The sequence below is a fragment of the Lathamus discolor genome, chromosome 18 (assembly GCF_037157495.1).
Source record: "Lathamus discolor isolate bLatDis1 chromosome 18, bLatDis1.hap1, whole genome shotgun sequence".
Lineage (NCBI taxonomy): Eukaryota > Metazoa > Chordata > Aves > Psittaciformes > Psittacidae > Lathamus > Lathamus discolor.
In genome coordinates, this window is record NC_088901.1 from 98,839 (window position 1) to 118,980 (window position 20,142).

At 58.1% G+C, this 20,142-nt stretch overlaps 1 protein-coding gene across 1 annotated transcript; it reads right to left on the bottom strand.

Moving 5' to 3' along the window:
- Window positions 1-10,242: 10,242 nt before the first annotated feature.
- On the bottom strand, window positions 10,243-20,014 carry LOC136023496 (voltage-gated potassium channel subunit beta-3-like). Its single transcript, XM_065697987.1, has 12 exons — window positions 19,896-20,014; window positions 19,744-19,788; window positions 17,975-18,019; window positions 17,789-17,826; window positions 17,174-17,260; window positions 16,980-17,015; window positions 14,912-14,997; window positions 13,215-13,308; window positions 12,868-12,953; window positions 12,056-12,143; window positions 11,583-11,671; window positions 10,243-10,396 (listed from the first exon to the last, which is right to left on the bottom strand). The coding sequence occupies exons 1-12, from the start codon at window positions 20,012-20,014 to the stop codon at window positions 10,325-10,327; spliced, it is 885 nt and encodes a 294-aa protein (XP_065554059.1). The 3' UTR covers window positions 10,243-10,324.
- Window positions 20,015-20,142: the final 128 nt, after the last annotated feature.

Here is a 20,142-nt window from a genome sequence, read left to right on the forward strand (position 1 = left end):
ATTGTGTCCATTCCAGTCCATCATTCCCATTCCCATTCCACTGCATCCATCCCATTGTGTCCATCCCATTCCATCCCTCCCATTCCCATTCCATTGTGTCCATCCCATCCCGTTGTGTTCATTCCCAGTCCATCATCCCCATTCCCATCCCATTGCATCCATCCCGTTGTGTCCATCCCAGTCCATCCCTCCCATTCCCATCCCGTTGCGTTCATTCCCGTTCCCCTCCTGGCTCCTCCTCGGAGCTCTCCTCGGTGCTGGAGGCCTCCAGCGCCGCCACCACCGGTGTCAGGACCGGGACCGGGACTGGGACTGGGACCAACTGGGACCGGCGCGGGGGGGGCTCGGCCTCGGCTCCTGCTTCCCCCATTCCTGGTCCCATTCCCAGTCCCATTCCCGGTCCTGTTTCTGGTCCCATTCCTGGTCCCGTTCCTGGTCCCGTTCCTGGTCCTGTTCCTGGTCCCGTTCCTGGTCCTGGTCCTGGTCCCATTCCTGGCCCAGTTCCTGGTCCTGTTCCTGGTCCCGTTCCTGGTCCCGTTCCTGGTCCCATTCCTGGTCCAGTTCCTGGTCCCGTTCCTGGTCCCGTTCCTGGTCCCATTCCTGCTCTTCCTCTCAGACCTCTTCCTCCTCCTCTTCTTCCTCCTCTTCCTGCTCCTTTTCCACCTCTTCCTCCTCCCGTTCCTTCTCCTCTTCCACCTCTTCCCTCTCTTCTTCCTTCTCCCTCTCTTCCTCCTCTTCCACCTCTTCCTTCTCCTCCTCCTCCTCCTTTCCTTCCTCTTCCTCCTCCTCCTCCATCATTCCCAGCTTCTCCCATCTCCTCCCGGCTCCTCCTGGGCTTTGGAAACCTCTCGGAGCTCTTCCTGCCGGGAGATTCCTTTGGGATCTGCCCCTGCGGACACCATCACCCGTAGGGCTGCCTCCTCCCACCCCATTGAGCACCCATAGGGATGAGCCTTCAGCCTCACCTGACCTGGGGCTTCTTCTTCATCCTCGCGGCCTCCTCTTGCCCATCGCCACCCATTGGGGTGGGAATGGGAGATCCCACTGGAACCAGGAGGAGACCCCGCTGGAAGAGCATCCCATGGTGCCCAATGGGGGGCACCCAACCCCAATGGGGGCACCCAACCGCAATGGGGGCACCCAACCCCAATGGGGGCACCCAACCGCAATGGGGGGCACCCAACCGCAATGGGGGGCACCCAACCCCAATGGGGGGCACCCAACCGCAATGGGGGCACCCAACCGCAATGGGGGGCACCCAACCGCAATGGGGGCACCCAACCGCAATGGGGGGCACCCAACCGCAATGGGGGCACCCAACCCCAATGGGGGCACCCAACCCCAATGGGGGGCACCCAACCCCAATGGGGGGCACCCAACCGCAATGGGGGCACCCAACCGCAATGGGGGGCACCCAACCGCTATGGGGGGCACCCAACTGCAATGGGGGGCACCCAACTGCAATGGGGGGCACCCAACCGCAATGGGGGCACCCAACCCCAATGGGGGCACCCAACCGCAATGGGGGGCACCCAACCGCAATGGGGGGCACCCAACCCCAATGGGGGGCACCCAACTGCAATGGGGGGCACCCAACCGCAATGGGGGCACCCAACCCCAATGGGGGCACCCAACCACAATGGGGGGCACCCAACCGCAATGGGGGGCACCCAACCGCAATGGGGGGCACCCAACCCCAATGGGGGGCACCCAACCGCAATGGGGGCACCCAACCCCAATGGGGGGCACCCAACCCCAATGGGGGCACCCAACCCCAATGGGGGGCACCCAACTGCAATGGGGGGCACCCAACCGCAATGGGGGCACCCAACCCCAATGGGGGCACCCAACCACAATGGGGGGCACCCAACCGCAATGGGGGGCACCCAACCGCAATGGGGGGCACCCAACCCCAATGGGGGCACCCAACCCCAATGGGGGCACCCAACCCCAATGGGGGGCACCCAACCCCAATGGGGGCACCCAACCGCAATGGGGGGCACCCAACCCCAATGGGGCACCCAACCCCAATGGGGGGCACCCAACTGCAATGGGGGGCACCCAACCGCAATGGGGGCACCCAACCCCAATGGGGGCACCCAACCACAATGGGGGGCACCCAACCCCAATGGGGGGCACCCAACCGCAATGGGGGGCACCCAACCCCAATGGGGGGCACCCAACCGCAATGGGGGGCACCCAACCCCAATGGGGGCACCCAACCGCAATGGGGGGCACCCAACCGCAATGGGGGCACCCAACCGCAATGGGGGGCACCCAACCGCAATGGGGGCACCCAACCGCAATGGGGGGCACCCAACCGCAATGGGGGGCACCCAACCGCAATGGGGGCAGCCAACCCCAATGGGGGGCACCCAACCGCAATGGGGGGCACCCAACCCCAATGGGGGCACCCAACCGCAATGGGGGCACCCAACCGCAATGGGGGGCACCCAACCCCAATGGGGGCACCCAACCCCAATGGGGGGCACCCAACCGCAATTGGGGGCACCCAACCGCAATAGGGGGCACCCAACCGCAATGGGAGGCACCCAACCGCAATGGGGGCACCCAACCGCAATGGGGGCACCCAACCCCAATGGGGGCACCCAACCGCAATGGGGGGCACCCAACCCCAATGGGGGCACCCAACCCCAATGGGGGGCACCCAACCGCAATGGGGGGCACCCAACCCCAATGGGGGGCACCCAACCGCAATGGGGGGCACCCAACCCCAATGGGGGCACCCAACCGCAATGGGGGCACCCAACCGCAATGGGGGGCACCCAACCCCAATGGGGGCACCCAACTGCAATGGGGGGCACCCAACCGCAATGGGGGGCACCCAACTGCAATGGGGGGCACCCAACCACAATGGGGGCACCCAACCGCAATGGGGGGCACCCAACCGCAATGGGGGGCACCCAACCGCAATGGGGGCACCCAACCGCAATGGGGGGCACCCAACCCCAATGGGGGGCACCCAACCGCAATGGGGGGCACCCAACCGCAATGGGGGGCACCCAACCCCAATGGGGGCACCCAACCGCAATGGGGGGCACCCAACCGCAATGGGGGCACCCAACCGCAATGGGGGCACCCAACCGCAATGGGGGGCACCCAACCACAATGGGGGGCACCCAACCGCAATGGGGGGCACCCAACCCCAATGGGGGGCACCCAACTGCAATGGGGGGCACCCAACCCCAATGGGGGGCACCCAACCCCAATGGGGGCACCCAACCGCAATGGGGGGCACCCAACCGCAATAGGGGGCACCCAACCGCAATGGGGGGCACCCAACTGCAATGGGGGGCACCCAACCCCAATGGGGGCACCCAACCGCAATGGGGGCACCCAACCGCAATGGGGGCACCCAACCGCAATAGGGGGCACCCAACCCCAATGGGGGGCACCCAACCCCAATGGGGGCACCCAACCCCAATGGGAGCACCCAACCGCAATGGGGGCCCCCAACCCCATTCCCGTTATCCAAGGGATACCGAAGGGTGGCCCCCGTTGGGTCCCTCATCCATTGGGGTTGCCGGAGCTGCGGAGCCTCGCGGTGCTCCCGATGGGCTCGGCTCGGCCCTCGCAGCTGCTTTACCTCCCGCGGCTGGATGCGGGGATGGAGCCCGCGCCATTCCCAGCTCCTCGTCCTCGCCAGGGGCCGATCCCAAGCTCTCGGGGGGAGCCTTCGGGGTCCCCGAGGTCATCCCAGGGCTGGGGACAAGGAGACGCCATGGGTCCAAGGGCCCCCACGGAAGGGGCGGATGGAGCCTGGCGCTCCCCATCCATCCACGCACGCACGCTGGGAAGACGAGGACCCGGCCAGCGGTGCTCAAGGAGGCCACAGGAGACGAAGGCGACATTCCCGAATCCAGGAGATGGGCGACCTGCAAGGGGTGAGCCCAATGGTGATGGGATGTCCATCATGGATATGGAAGAGCTCAATGGTGGTGGGATGTCCATCATGGATAGGGGTGAGCCCAATGGGGATGGGATGTCCATCATGGATAGGGGTGAGCCCAATGGGATGGGATGTCCATCATGGACATGGAGGAGCCCAATGGTGATGGGATGTCCATAATGGACATGGAGGAGCCCAATGGTGATGGGATGTCCATCATGGACATGGAGGAGCCCATAGGTTATGGGATGTCCATAGTGACCCAACATTGGAGAACCACTGGTGGCCCCATACACCTCCTCCCCCCCATCCATCTCCATGTCCACTGCACCCCCCCCCCAACCCCTCACCTTGGCTCCAGCTTTCTCCAGGCTCCTTTTCCCAGCCAGCTCTTCCAGGAAGTGGGAATAGAACCTCACCTCCACCCTCTTGCCTTCAATGAGCAGCACCCCAATGTCCTTGAGGACCAAGGCCACCGTCTCCCCCTTGCCGAGGCAATAGGAGAGCTGGGACATGGTGCCTTGGACGCAGCGTTCCACCTTCTGGCGCGACGTGGGGATGGATGAGGCCACCTTGGAGTACTTGAGGGGCTCCAGCTCCTTGTTGCCTTCAAGAACCATAGAACGATGATGGTCAACGCCATTGGGAGCATCTCCAATGGTCCATCATTGTGTTGACGCTGAAAACCCATCTGCGGACCTTCTATGGTAGAGGAAGCATCTCTGAGGCCCCATTGGAGGCGTCTCCAATGGTCCATCGTTGTGTTGATGCTCACAACCCATCCATGGACCTGCTATGGTAGAGGAAGCATCTCCGAGGCCCCATTGGAGGCATCTCCAAGCTCCCACTGGAAGCATCTCCAATGGTCTACCATTGAGTTGATGCTCTAAACCCATCTATGGACCGGCTATGGTAGAAGAAGCATCTCCAAGGCCTCATTGGGGGCATCTCCAATGGTCCATCATTGTGTTGATGCTCACAACCCATCTATGGACCTGCTATGGTAGAAGAAGCATCTCCAAGACCTCATTAGGGTCATCTCCAATGGTCCATTATTGTGTTGATGCTCACAACCCATCCATGGACCTGCTATGGTAGAGGAAGCATCTCCAAGGCCCCATTGGAGGCATCTCCAAGGCCCCATTGGGGTCATCTCCAATGGTCCACCATAGTGTTGATGCTCACAACCCATCTATGGACCTGCTATGGTAGAGGAAGCATCTCCAAGGCCCCATTGGGGGCATCTCCAAGGCCCCATTGGGGTCATCTCCAATGGTCCACCATAGTGTCGATGCTCTAAACCCATCTATGGACCTTCTATGGTAGAGGAAGCATCTCCAATGCCCCATTGGAGGCATCTCCAATGGTCCATCGTTGTGTTGATGCTCACAACCCATCCATGGACCTGCTATGGTAGAGGAAGCATCTCCAAGGCCCCATTGGTGGCATCTCCAAGGCCCCATTGGGGTCATCTCCAATGGTCCATCGTTGTGTTGATGCTCACAACCCATCCATGGACCTGCTATGGTAGAGGAAGCATCTCCAAGGCCCCATTGGGGGCATCTCCAAGGCCCCATTGGGGTCATCTCCAATGGTCCATCGTTGTGTTGATGCTCACAACCCATCTATGGACCTTCTATGGTAGAGGAAGCATCTCCAAGGCCCCATTGGGGGCATCTCCAAGGCCCCATTGGGGTCATCTCCAATGGTCCATCGTTGTGTTGATGCTCACAACCCATCTATGGACCTGCTATGGTAGGAGCAGCCTGTCCAAGGCCAGGATGGGGCGGGATGTTGATGGCACCGACCCAAGGCTTATCCATCGTCTCTTACCAGGTACATAGAGCTTGTTGCCCATCAGGTTGTGGACCAGAGCCAGGTTCCTGGCCAAGGAGAACGTGGGCCTATGGATGGTCACCAACTCGTCTCCAACCTGGATCTCTTCCTGCACAACATCCAAGGTGCCCAAGGAAGGAATCCGGACGCCCTGTGATTGGAGGAGAAGGGTGGAAGGGGTGAGAAGCAGCCAATGGGAGAGCTGGGGATGGCCATGAGCAAGGATGGGGCTTCTGGTCAGTGGAGGGGGGAACAGTGTGGAGGAGATGTTGGGTCCTTCATCACTAAAGGAGGCCAGGTAGAAGCAGCTTGAGGGCAACTAAAGGGAAGGCATGGACATGGGTGCTCCATGGGTGCTCTATGGGTGCTCTATGGGTGCTCAAAGAATGCTCAGTGGGTGCTCCATGGGTGCTCTATGGGTGCTGTATGGGTGCTCCATGGGTGCTCCATGGGTGCTCCATGGATGCTCCATGGATGCTGTATGGGTGCTCTATGGGTGTTCCATGGATGCTCTATGGGTGCTCCATTGGTGCTCCATGGGTGCTCTATGGGTGCTCCATTGGTGCTCCATGGGTGCTCCATGGGTGCTCCATGGATGCTGTATGGGTGCTCTATGGGTGTTCCATGGATGCTCTATGGGTGTTCCATGGGTGCTCCATGGATGCTCTATGGATGCTCTATGGGTGCTCTATGGGTGTTCCATGGGTGCTCTATGGGTGCTTCATGGGTGCTCCATGGGTGCTCTATGGGTGCTCTATGGGTGCTCCATGGGCTCTATGGATGCTGTGTGGGCGCTCTATGGGTATTCCATGGATGCTCCATGGATGCTCAATGGGTGCTCCATGGGTGCTCCATGGGTGCTCTATGGGTGCTCTATGGGTGCTCCATGGGTGCTCCATGGATGCTCTATGGGTGCTCTATGGGTGCCCCATAAGGACCTTGTGCTGCAGGAGCTGCTCTTGGACGTAGCTGGACACGGCGTCCCAGATGGTGGCTCGCTCTGGAAAGGGATGGGAAAGGCGGTTGGGGTCCATGGCCAGCAGCACCCAACCCAACATCATCAACATCACCATCATCATCATCATCATCACCATCATCAACATCATCATCATCATCATCATCATCATCACCATCATCACCATCATCATCACCATCAACATCATCATCACCATCATCATCATCACCATCAACATCATCATCATCATCTTCATCATCATCAGCATCATCACCATCATCATCATCATCATCACCATCATCACCATCATCATCACCATCATCATCATCATCATCATCATCATCATCATCATCATCACCATCATCACCATCATCATCACCATCATCATCATCATCACCATCATCACCATCACCATCCTCATCATCACCATTATCATCATCATCATCATCACCATCATCACCATCATCACCATCCTCATCATCACCATCCTCATCATCATCACCATCATCATCATCACCATCAACATCATCATCATCATCTTCATCATCATCACCAACATCACCATCATCATTACCATCATCCTCAACATCATCACCATCATCATCATCATCATCATCATTATCACCATCATCATCACCATCATCATCCCATCATTAATTGCCATCATCATCACCACATCACCATCATCATCATCACTATCGTTATATCATCACCATCATCTCACCATCACCATCACTATCATCATCACCCCCATCACCACCATCAACTCATCACCATCAACACCATCATCTCCATCATCATCCCATCATCACCATCACCCCCATCACCACCTTCCCATCATCACCATCCCATCATCATCATCTCACCATCATCATCATCATCACCATCATCATATCATCATCATTGTCCCATCACCACCATCATCATCATCATCACCATCATCATATCATCATCATTGTCCCATCACCACCACCATCATCATCACCATCATCATATCATCATCATTGTCCCATCACCACCATCATCATCATCATCACCATCATCATACCATCATCATTGTCCCATCACCACCATCATCATATCATCATCATTGTCCCATCACCACCATCACCATCATCATCACCATCACATCATCACCATCATCTCCATCATCATCCCATCATCACCATCACCTCATCACCCCCATCACCATCTTCCCATCATCATCATCACCATCATCATCTCACCATCATCATCATCATCACCATCATCATATCATCATCATTGTCCCATCACCACCATCATCATCATCACCCCCATCATCACCATCTTCCCATCATCACCATCCCATCATCATCATCACCATCATCATCATCATCATCATTGTCCCATCACCACCATCATCATCATCACCTCCATCATCATCCCATCATCACCATCACCTCATCACCCCCATCATCACCATCTTCCCATCATCACCATCCCATCATCATCATCATCATCATCACCACCATCATCATCTCACCATCATCATCATCATCACCATCATCATATCATCATCATTGTCCCATCACCACCATCATCATCATCACCCCCATCATCACCATATTCCCATCCTCACCATCCCATCATCTCACCATCATCATCATCATCATCATCATCACCATCATCATCTCACCATCATCATCATCATCACCATCATCATATCATCATCATTGTCCCATCACCACCATCACCATCATCATCACCATCTTCCCATCATCACCATCCCATCATCATCATCACCATCATCATCTCACCATCATCATATCATCATCATTGTCCCATCACCACCATCATCATCATCACCTCCATCATCATCCCATCATCACCATCACCTCATCACCCCCATCATCACCATCTTCCCATCATCACCATCCCATCATCATCATCATCATCATCATCATCATCATCATCATCATCACCATCATCATCTCACCATCATCATCATCATCACCATCATCATATCATCATCATTGTCCCATCACCACCATCACCATCATCATCACCATCCCATCATCATCATCACCATCATCATCATCATCACCATCATCATCTCACCATCACCATCACCTCCATCATCCTCCCATCATCACCATCATCCCATTATCTTCATCACCGTCCCCACAACCGCCGATGCCCCCCCATCGCTGTGGGCACCTTCCTGGGTGATGGGGGTCACCAGGAAGAGTTCCTGCTTCCCATCCCAGAATTCCATGATCCCGCTTCACTTCCATGCGGGACCTTCACCCCCAGCTCCTCCAATGGGGTCCTCTGCTCTCCCCCCCCACCCACCCCCCGGTGTGTGGGGCCATTGTGACGTCACGGTGACGTGGCCACTGCTGGTTGGCTGAGGAGGGGCAGCTTCCTCCATGGAATCACGGAATGACGGGATCATGGAATCGCGCTCCTTAACCCTCCTCATCCCAACCCCCACCCCATTCCCCCCTCCGTATCCCATTCCCATCCCCGCCATGTATCCCTATGGATCCCCGCCATGGATCCCTATGGATTCCCCCCCCCATATCCCATCCCCATCCGCCCAATCCCATTCCTCACCACGTATCCCTATGGATTCCTATGGATCCCCTCCCCATCCCCGCCGTGTATCCTTATGGATCCCCAATGTATATCCCTATGGATCCCCCCCATGTATCCCTATGGATTCCCCTACCATGGATCCCCCCCAGCCATTGCTTCCCCCATGTATCCCTATGGATCCCCCCCATGGCTTCCCCCCATGTATCCCTATGGATCCCCCCCCCCCCCCCATCCCATGTATCCCTATGGATTCCCCTACCATGGATCCCCCCCCCGCCATTGCTTCCCCCATGTATCCCTATGGATCCCCCCATCTCCCCCCCATGTATCCCTATGGATCCCCCCATCTCCCCCCCATGTATCCCTATGGATCCCCCCATCTTCCCCCCATGTATCCCTATGGATCTCCCCCATGTATCCCTATGGATCCCCCCCATGTATCCCTATGGATCCCCCCATCTCCCCCCATGTATCCCTATGGATCCCCCCCATGTATCACTATGGATCCCCCCCATGCATCCCTATGGATCCCCCCCATGCTTCCCTATGGATCCCCCCCATGTATCCCTATGGATCCCCCCATCTCCTCCCCATGTATCCCTATGGATCCCCCCATGTATCCCTATGGATCCCCCCATCTCCCCCCATGTATCCCTATGGATCCCCCCCAATCCACAACACAGCCCCTCCCCCACGTGGGAAAAGCCACTTTATTGCCCCCTCCCCCCATTGAGGAGAGGGGGAGGGAGGAGGGGAAAGGGGCGGGGCAAGGCGAGACCCCGCCCCCTTCCCACTGGAAGCGCTGCGATTGGTCGGGACCGAAAGGGGGCGGGGTTTGTGCTTAGAAGGCCCCGCCCCCTTGCGGCGGGGGGGCGGGGTTATTGCTCTTGAGTGATGTGGCCACGCCCCTCGCAAGGGGCGGGGCTACAGGAGGAGGAGGAGGAGGGGAGGCCACGCCCCCCACGCTACCTCATTGGCTGGAGGGGCGGGGCGAGGGGTGGGGATTGGATGAGGAGGGGCCGGGCTCATGCGGGAAGCAGCCAATGGGAGGGGAGGGGCGGGGCCTACGGAGGCGCCGCTCCCCCCAGCAGGGTGTCGAGCTCCTGTAGGGTCGCGGGGCTGAGGCTGGGCAGGACCTGGGGGCATCAATGGGGACGTCAATGGGGAGGTCAATGGGGACGTCAATGGGGACGTCAACGGGAACGTCAATGGGGGCTTCAATGGGGACATCAATGGGGAGGTCAATGGGGCTGTCAATGGGGCTGTCAATGGGGACGTCAATGGGGACGTCAACGGGAACGTCAATGGGGGCTTCAATGGGGACGTCAATGGGGAGGTCAATGGGGACGTCAATGGGGAGGTCAATGGGGACATCAATGGGGACGTCAATGGGGAGGTCAATGGGGACATCAATGGGGACGTCAACGGGAACGTCAATGGGGGCTTCAATGGGGACATCAATGGGGAGGTCAATGGGGCTGTCAATGGGGCTGTCAATGGGGACGTCAATGGGGACGTCAATGGGGCTGTCAATGGGGATGTCAATGGGGACATCAATGGGGACGTCAATGGGGCTGTCAATGGGGAGGTCAATGGGGACATCAATGGGGCTGTCAATGGGGCTGTCAATGGGGAGGTCAATGGGGACGTCAATGGGGACATCAATGGGGCTGTCAATGGGGACATCAATGGGGCTGTCAATGGGGCTGTCAATGGGGCTGTCAATGGGGACGTCAATGGGGACGTCAACGGGAACGTCAATGGGGGCTTCAATGGGGACGTCAATGGGGAGGTCAATGGGGACGTCAATGGGGAGGTCAATGGGGACATAAGGGACCCCATGGGGAACCCAATGACCAAGGGGGACCCCAATGCCCCAGTGAGGACCCCAATGCCCCAGTGAGGACCCCAACGACCCAAGGGGGACCCCAATGCCCCAATGGGGACCCCAATGACCCAAGGGGGACCCCAATGACCCAATGGGGACCCCAATGACCCAAGGGAGACCCCAATGCCCCAGTGAGGACCCCAATGACCCAATGGGGACCCCAATGACCCAAAGGGACCCCAATGACCCAAAGGGACCCCAATGCCCCAGTGAGGACCCCAATGACCCAATGGGGACCCCAATGACCCAATGAAGACCCCAATGCCCCAGTGAGGACCCCAATGACCCAAGGGGACCCCAACGACCCAATGGGGACTCCAATGACCCAATGGGGACCCCAATGCCCCAGTGAGGACCCCAATGCCCCAAGGGGGACCCCAATGACCCAAGGGGGACCCCAATGCCCCAAGGGGGACCCCAATGTCTCCCCTCACCTGCAGGGCCTGGAGCTGCTCCTGCAGCACTTCGGGGGTCTCGGCGCCCACCAGCACTGAGCTGACGCCCTCGGCCCGCAGAGACCAGGCTGGGGACACCCCCAGGGCACACGCGTCACCCCATAGGCCCCATAGAGCCAACGGCACATACCCCATACCCCATATCCCATACCCCATACCCCATACCCCATATCCCACATCCCATACCCCATATCCCATACCCCATACCCCATACCCCATACCCCATACCCCATACCCCATATCCCATACCCCATACCCCATACCCCATATCCCATACCCCATATCCCATACCCCATACCCCATATTACATACCCCATACCCCATACCCCATATCCCATATCCCATATCCCATATCCCATATCCCATATCCCATACCCCATACCCCATACCCCATATCCCATACCCCATATCCCACACCCCACACCCCATACCCCATATCCCATAATACTCACCAATGCCCAACTGGGACACGGAGCAGCCCAAGCGTTGGGCCAGTGGCTGCAAGTCCCCAACCTTCAATGGCTGCCGGCGCCCCATAGCCTGGGGACATGGGATATGGGGTATGGGATATGGGACATGGGGTATGGGATATGGGATATGGGATATGGGGTATGGGGTATGGGATATGGGGTATGGGGTATGGGATATGGGGTATGGGGTATGGGGTATGGGATATGGGATATGGGATATGGGATATGGGGTATGGGATATGGGGTATGGGATATGGGATATGGGGTATGGGGTATGGGATATGGGGTATGGGATATGGGGTATGGGGTATGGGGTATGGGGTATGGGGTATGGGATATGGGGTATGGGATATGGGATATGGGGTATGGGGATATGGGATATGGGATATGGGATATGGGATATGGGGTATGGGATATGGGGTATGGGATATGGGGTATGGGGTATGGGATATGGGATATGGGGTATGGGATATGGGGTATGGGGTATGGGATATGGGGTATGGGGTATGGGATATGGGATATGGGGTATGGGGTATGGGATATATGGGATATGGGGTGTGGGATATGGGGTATGGGGTATGGGGTATGGGATATGGGATATGGGGATATGGGGTATGGGGTATGGGATATGGGGTATGGGATATGGGATATGGGGTATGGGGTATGGGATATGGGGTATGGGATATGGGATATGGGGTATGGGATATGGGATATGGGGTATGGGGTATGGGACATGGGGTATATGTGATACAGGATATATGGGATATATGGGATATGGGTACACACAGACCCACCTTGCCTATGGGGCGCCCATGGGGCAGCTGCTCCTCCTCTAGGGCAGGGCCCGGGGCCAATGGGGACCAAGTGACAGCACCCAGACCTGGGGGGCACCAGAGTGACTCCTGCCCCATAGCACCCACCCCACAGACCCCCCATTGGACACCTATAGGTGCCCCCACCCTATTGACCCCCATAGAATGCCACAGACCCCCATTGACCCCATAGACCCCCATAGACCCCATAGACCCCCATAGACTCCCATTGGCCCCATAGACCCCCACTGATGCTCAGTGACCCCCATTGACCCCCATAGACTCCCATTGGCCCCCATTGGCCCCCATTGGTGCCCCCCCCCCCGCACCGAGCTGCCGGAAGAGGCGGGGCTCCGGCGGAAGCTCCGCCCACTGGCACACGGGGGCCACCAGGTTGAACTGACGGGCAACAGCGAAGGTGTCCTGGGGGGGAGACCACGGCCCACATCCCATAATAGCCCATACCCCATGTCCCATATACCCCATACCCCATACCCCATATCCCATATCCCATACCCCATGCCCCATACCCCATATCCCATACCCCATATCCCATACCCCATACCCCACACCCCATATCCCATACCCCATATCCCATACCCCATATCCCATATCCCATACCCCATGTCCCATATACCCCATATCCCATACCCCATACCCCATACCCCATACCCCATACCCCATATCCCATACCCCATACCCCATACCCCATATCCCATACCCCATACCCCATACCCCATACCCCATATCCCATACCCCATACCCCATACCCCATACCCCATATCCCATACCCCATACCCCATATCCCATACCCCATACCCCATACCCCATACCCCATATCCCATACCCCATACCCCATATCCCATACCCCATACCCCATATCCCATACCCCATACCCCATACCCCATACCCCATACCCCATATCCCATACCCCATACCCCATACCCCATATCCCATACCCCATACCCCATACCCCATACCCCATATCCCATACCCCATACCCCATACCCCATACCCCATATCCCATACCCCATACCCCATATCCCATACCCCATACCCCATACCCCATACCCCATATCCCATACCCCATACCCCATATCCCATACCCCATACCCCATACCCCATACCCCATATCCCATACCCCATACCCCATATCCCATACCCCATACCCCATATCCCCATACCCCATATCCCATACCCCATACCCCATACCCCATACCCCATATCCCATACCCCATACCCCATACCCCATATCCCATACCCCATACCCCATACCCCATACCCCATATCCCATACCCCATACCCCATACCCCATACCCCATATCCCATACCCCATACCCCATATCCCATACCCCATACCCCATACCCCATACCCCATATCCCATACCCCATACCCCATATCCCATACCCCATACCCCATATCCCATACCCCATACCCCATACCCCATACCCCATACCCCATATCCCATACCCCATACCCCATACCCCATATCCCATACCCCATACCCCATACCCCATACCCCATATCCCATACCCCATACCCCATACCCCATACCCCATACCCCATATCCCATACCCCATACCCCATACCCCATATCCCATACCCCATACCCCATACCCCATACCCCATATCCCATACCCCATACCCCATACCCCATATCCCATACCCCATACCCCATACCCCATACCCCATATCCCATACCCCATACCCCATACCCCATACCCCATATCCCATACCCCATACCCCATATCCCATACCCCATACCCCATACCCCATACCCCATATCCCATACCCCATACCCCATATCCCATACCCCATACCCCATACCCCATACCCCATATCCCATACCCCATACCCCATATCCCATACCCCATACCCCATATCCCCATACCCCATATCCCATACCCCATACCCCATACCCCATACCCCATATCCCATACCCCATACCCCATATCCCATACCCCATACCCCATACCCCACACCCCACACCCCATATCCCCTATCCCCCCCCCGTGATGACCCGACCATGACGTCACCGGGCGCGCCCCCCGCCGTGCCCCAATACAGCGCCAGTCCCCGGTCGATGACGTCACTCATGACGCGCACCAGCTCTGTGGGGGGAGGGGCGGGGCGGTCACTGGGGGCCCCATTGAGGGCAATGGGGGAGGGAACACTGGGATATGGGGGGGAGCCATGGGGGTCCATGGGGGTCTATGGGGTCTATGGGGTCTATGGGTGTCCATGGGGGTCTATGGGTGTCTATGGGGTCTATGGGGTCTATGGAGGTCTATGGGTGTCCATGGGGGTCTATGGGGTCTATGGGGGTCTATGGGGTCTATGGGGTCTATGGGGACCTATGGGGGTCTATGGGGTCTTTGGGGTCTATGGGGGTCTATGGGCGTCTATGGGGGTCTTTGGGTGTCCATGGGGGTCTATGTGGTCTATGGGGTCTATGGGTATCCGTGGGGGTCTATGGGGTCTATGAGGGTCTATGGGGTCTATGGGGTCTATGGGGTCTATGGGGATCTATGGGTGTCTATGGGGTCTATGGGGTCTATGGGTGTCTACAGGTGTCTATGGGGAGTTATGGGGTCTGTGGGGGGCTATGGGGGTCTATGGGGGCCTACAGGGGTCTATGGGTGTCTATGGGGGTCTATGGGTGTCCATGGGGGTCTATGGGGTCTATGGGGTCTACGGGGGTCTATGGGGGTCTATGGGGGTCTATGGGTGTCCATGGGGTTCTATGGGTGTCCATGGGGGTCTATGGGTGTCTATGGGATCTATGGGGGTCTATGGGTGTCCATGGGGGTCTATGGGTGTCTATGGGATCTATGGGGGTCTATGGGGGTCTATGGGGGTCTATGGGGTCTATGGGCGTCCATGGGGATCTATGGGGCCTATGGGGTTCTATGGGGGTCCATGGGTGTCTATGGGTGTCTATGGGGTCTATGAGGTCTATGGGGGTCTATGGGTGTCCATGGGTGTCTATGGGTGTCCATGGGTGTCTATGGGGGTCTATGGGTGTCCATCGGTGTCTATGTGTGTCTATGGGGGTCTATAGGTGTCTATGGGTGTCTATGGGGTCTATGGGGGTCTATAGGGTTCTATGGGGTCTATGGGTGTCCATGGGTGTCTATGAGGCTCTATGGGTGTCTATGGGGTCTACGGGGGTCTATGGGATCTATGGGGGTCTATGGGTGTCTATGGGGTCTATGGGGGTCTATGGGGTCTATGGGTGTCCATGGGGGTCTATGGGGGTCTATGGGTGTCTATGGGGTCTATGGGGGTCTATGGGGTCTATGGGTGTCCATGGGGGTCTATGGGGTCTATGGAGTCTATGGGTGTCTATGGGGGTCTATGGGTGTCTATGGGGGTCTATGGGGTCTATGGGTGTCCATGGGGGTCTATGGGGTCTATGGAGTCTATGTGTGTCTATGAGGGTCTATGGGGGTCTGTGGGACTTTATGGGGTCTCTATGGGTGCTATAGTGTGTCTATGGGTCTCTGTGGGTCTCTGTGGGTCTCTATGGGTCCCTATGGAGTCTCTATGGGTCACTATGGGTCTCTATGGGGTCTCTATTGGGCTCTATAGGTCTCTGTAGGGCTCTATGGCTCTCTATGGGGCTCTATAGGTCTCTATGGGTCTCTATGGCTCTCTATGGGGCTCTATGGGTCTCTATGGGTCTCTATAGGTCTCTATGGGGCTCTATGGTTCTCTATGGGTCTCTATAGATCTCTATAGGGCTCTATGGGTCTCTATAGGTCTCTATGGGGCTCTATGGGGCTCTATGGGTCTCTATGGGTCTCTATGGGTCTCTATGGCTCTCTATGGGGCTCTATAGGTCTCTATGGGGCTCTATGGTTCTCTATGGGTCTCTATAGATCTCTATAGGGCTCTATGGGTCTCTATAGGTCTCTATAGGTCTCTATGGGTCTCTATGGCTCTCTATGGGGCTCTATAGGTCTCTATGGGTCTCTATGGCTCTCTATGGGGCTCTATGGGTCTCTATAGATCTCTATAGGGCTCTATGGGTCTCTATAGGTCTCTATGGGGCTCTATGGGGCTCTATGGGTCTCTCTGGGGCTCTTGGTACCTTCCAGCCGCAGGAGGCGCAGGGTCGGGTCGGGCCCTGTGGGGCGAAGCAGAGACACGTGAGGGGGCGGGGCCTAAGAGCAAGGGGCGTGGCCTTGGACGGGGGGGCGTGGTTTCGGAGAGGGGGCGTGGCTGAGTCAGGAGGGGGTGGCCTATGCAAAGGGGCGGGGCCTCCGGGGAGGGGCGGGGCCTCACCTTCGGTGTGGGCGGGGCCGGGGCGGGGCCCCGCGAAGATGACGTCAACGTAGTCGAGCTGCAGCCGCTGGAGCGACCCCTGGAGGCCTGGGGATGTGACCCATAGCGTGCCCCATAGCGTCCCCTGCCCCATAGCGTCCCCTGCCCCATAGCGTCCCCTGCCCTATAGACCCGCCCTATAGCACCCCACTGCCCCATAGCGTGCCCCATAGCGTCCCTGCCCCATAGAGTGCCCCATAGCATCCTCTGCCCCATAGAGTGCCCCATAGCATGCCCCATAGCATCCCCTACCACATAGCCTGCCCCATAGCATCCCCTGCCCCATAGCATCCCCTGCCCCATAGACCTGCCCTATAGCACCCCACTGCCCCATAGCGTGCCCCATAGCGTCCCTGCCCCATAGAGTGCCCCATAGCATCCCCTGCCCCATAGAATGCCCGATAGCATCCCCTGCCCCATAGAGTGCCCCATAGCATCCCCTGCCCCATAGACCTGCCCTATAGCATCCCCTGCCCCATAGTATTCCCTGCCCTATAGAGTGCCCCATAGCATTCCCTGCCCCATAGACCTGCCCTATAGCACCCCACTGCCCCATAGCACTGCCCCATAACTCACCCTCCAGGACTTGCTTCCGTGAGAGGCTCCGGTCAGCCCTTGGGGGGCAGAGATGGCGTCACCCTACGGCTGCCCCACAGCGACCGCCTCCTGCCCCATTGCCCCCTCCTGCCCCATAACCCCCCCTTGTGCCCCATAGCCCCCCTTGTGCCCCATAGGCGCGCGCTGTGCATTGTGGGTACTCACTGCCCCCCCCAGAAGACCCTCGTGGTGATGACGTAACTGGAGCGTCTGGGGGGGGAAGAGGAATCAGTGCCCCATAGCACCCCATAGACCCCCATAGCGCCCCATAGACACCCCACAGAACCCCATAGCGCCCCATAGCACCCCATAGAACCCATAACACCCCATAATGCCCTATAGCACCCCATAAAACCCCATAGTGCCCATAGCGCACCATAGCACCACCTACACCCCATATTGCCCCATAATGACACACAGCACCCCATGGCTGCCCCATAGACAACCCCCATCACCCCATAGACAGCTCCCATCACCCTGAGCTGCCCCATAGCACCCATTAGGGACCCCTCATAGACTCCCCATCAGCCCATAGGCACCCCCATTGCCCCATAGGTACCCCATAGGCCCCCATAGGGACCCCATAGCACCCCATAGAACCCCTAGGGACCCCATAGACTCCCCTATAGCCCCCCATAGGGACCCCATGGACCCCCCTATAGCCCCCCATAGGGACCCCATAGCACCCATAGGGACCCCTCATAGACTCCCCATCACCCCATAGACACCCCCATTGCCCCATAGGGACATCATTGACCCCCTTATAGCCCCCATAGGGACCCCCATTGCCCCCCATAGGGACCCCATAGCACCCCATAGAACCCCTAGGGACCCCATAGACCCCCCTATAGCCCCCCCATAGGGACCCCATAGACCCCCATAGGGACCCCAGAGCACCCCATAGAACCCCTAGGGACCCCATAGACCCCCCTATAGCCCCCCATAGGGACCCCATAGACCCCCATAGGGACCCCAGAGCACCCCATAGAACCCCTAGGGACCCCATAGACCCCCCTATAGCCCCCCATAGGGACCCCATAGCACCCCATAGGGACCCCTCATAGATTCCCCATCACCCCATAGACACCCCCATTGCCCCATAGGGACACCATTGACCCCCTTATAGTCCCCATAAGGACCCCATAGCCCCCCATAGGGACCCCATAGCACCCCATAGGGACCCCATAGCACCCCATAGAACCCCATAGAACCCCATAGACCCCCCTATAGCCCCCCATAGGGACCCCATAGACCCCCCTATAGCCCCCCATAGGGACCCCATAGCACCCATAGGGACCCCTCATAGACTCCCCATCACCCCATAGACACCACCCATTGCCCCATAGGGACACCATTGACACCCTTATAGCCCCCATAGGGACCCCATAGCCCCCCATAGGGACTCCATAGCACCCCATAGGGACCCCATAGCACCCCATAGAGCCCCATAGAACCCCATAGGACCCCCCTATAGCCCCCCATAGGGACCCCATAGCACCCATAGGGACCCCTCATAGACTCCCCATCACCCCATAGACACCCCCATTGCCCCATAGGGACACCATTGACCCCCTTATAGCCCCCATAGGGACCCCATAGCCCCCCATAGGGACCCCATAGCGCCCATAGGGACCCCTCATAGACTCCTCATCACCCCATAGACACCCCCATCGCCCCATAGGGACGTCATTGACCCCCTTATAGTCCCCATAGGGACCCCATAGCCCCCCATAGGGACCCCATAGCACCCCATAGAACCCCTAGGGACCCATAGACCCCCCTATAGCCCCCCATAGGGACCCCATAGACCCCCATAGGGACCCCAGAGCACCCCATAGAACCCCATAGACCCCCCTATAGCCCCCCATAGGGACCCCATAGACCCCCCTATAGCCCCCCATAGACACCCCATAGCACCCATAGGGACCCCTCACCTCCATCCTTTGCTCCTTAGGACCTCACCCAGCAGCTTCTCAGCCCTATGGGGGGGGGGGGGGACACCGATACCACTGGGGGGTCATTGGCCGCTCATGGGGGGGTCCATAGGGGCGATATTGGGGTGCCCCCCCCCCCCTTCCATTGGTACCTTCCTGAGGCCTCGGTAACGTCGAAGAGGGTGACCCCGCTGTCATAGGCCGCGGTCAGCACCTTGGACAGGGGCATAAGGGGCTTGTACCATTGGGGGCTATGGGGGGGTGGTACCATTGGGGGCTATGGGGTGGTACCAATGGGGGTATGGGGGAGTGGTACCATTGGGGGCTATGGGGGGGGTACCATTGGGGGCTATGGGGAGGTAGCATTGGGGGTTATGGGGGGTGGTACCATTGGGGGCA

Excerpts from the sequence above, each read along its gene's own strand:
- LOC136023496 (XM_065697987.1), bottom strand. The coding sequence starts at position 20,014 with ATGGTACCACCCCCCCATAGCCCCCAATGGTACAAGCCCCTTATGCCC. Across the intron at positions 14,998-16,979 it reads GCGCCTCCTGCGGCTGGAAG|AGCTGGTGCGCGTCATGAGT; the intron begins GTACCAAGAGCC and ends CTCCCCCCACAG. Across the intron at positions 11,672-12,055 it reads CGTGTCCCAGTTGGGCATTG|CCTGGTCTCTGCGGGCCGAG; the intron begins GTGAGTATTATG and ends GGGTGTCCCCAG.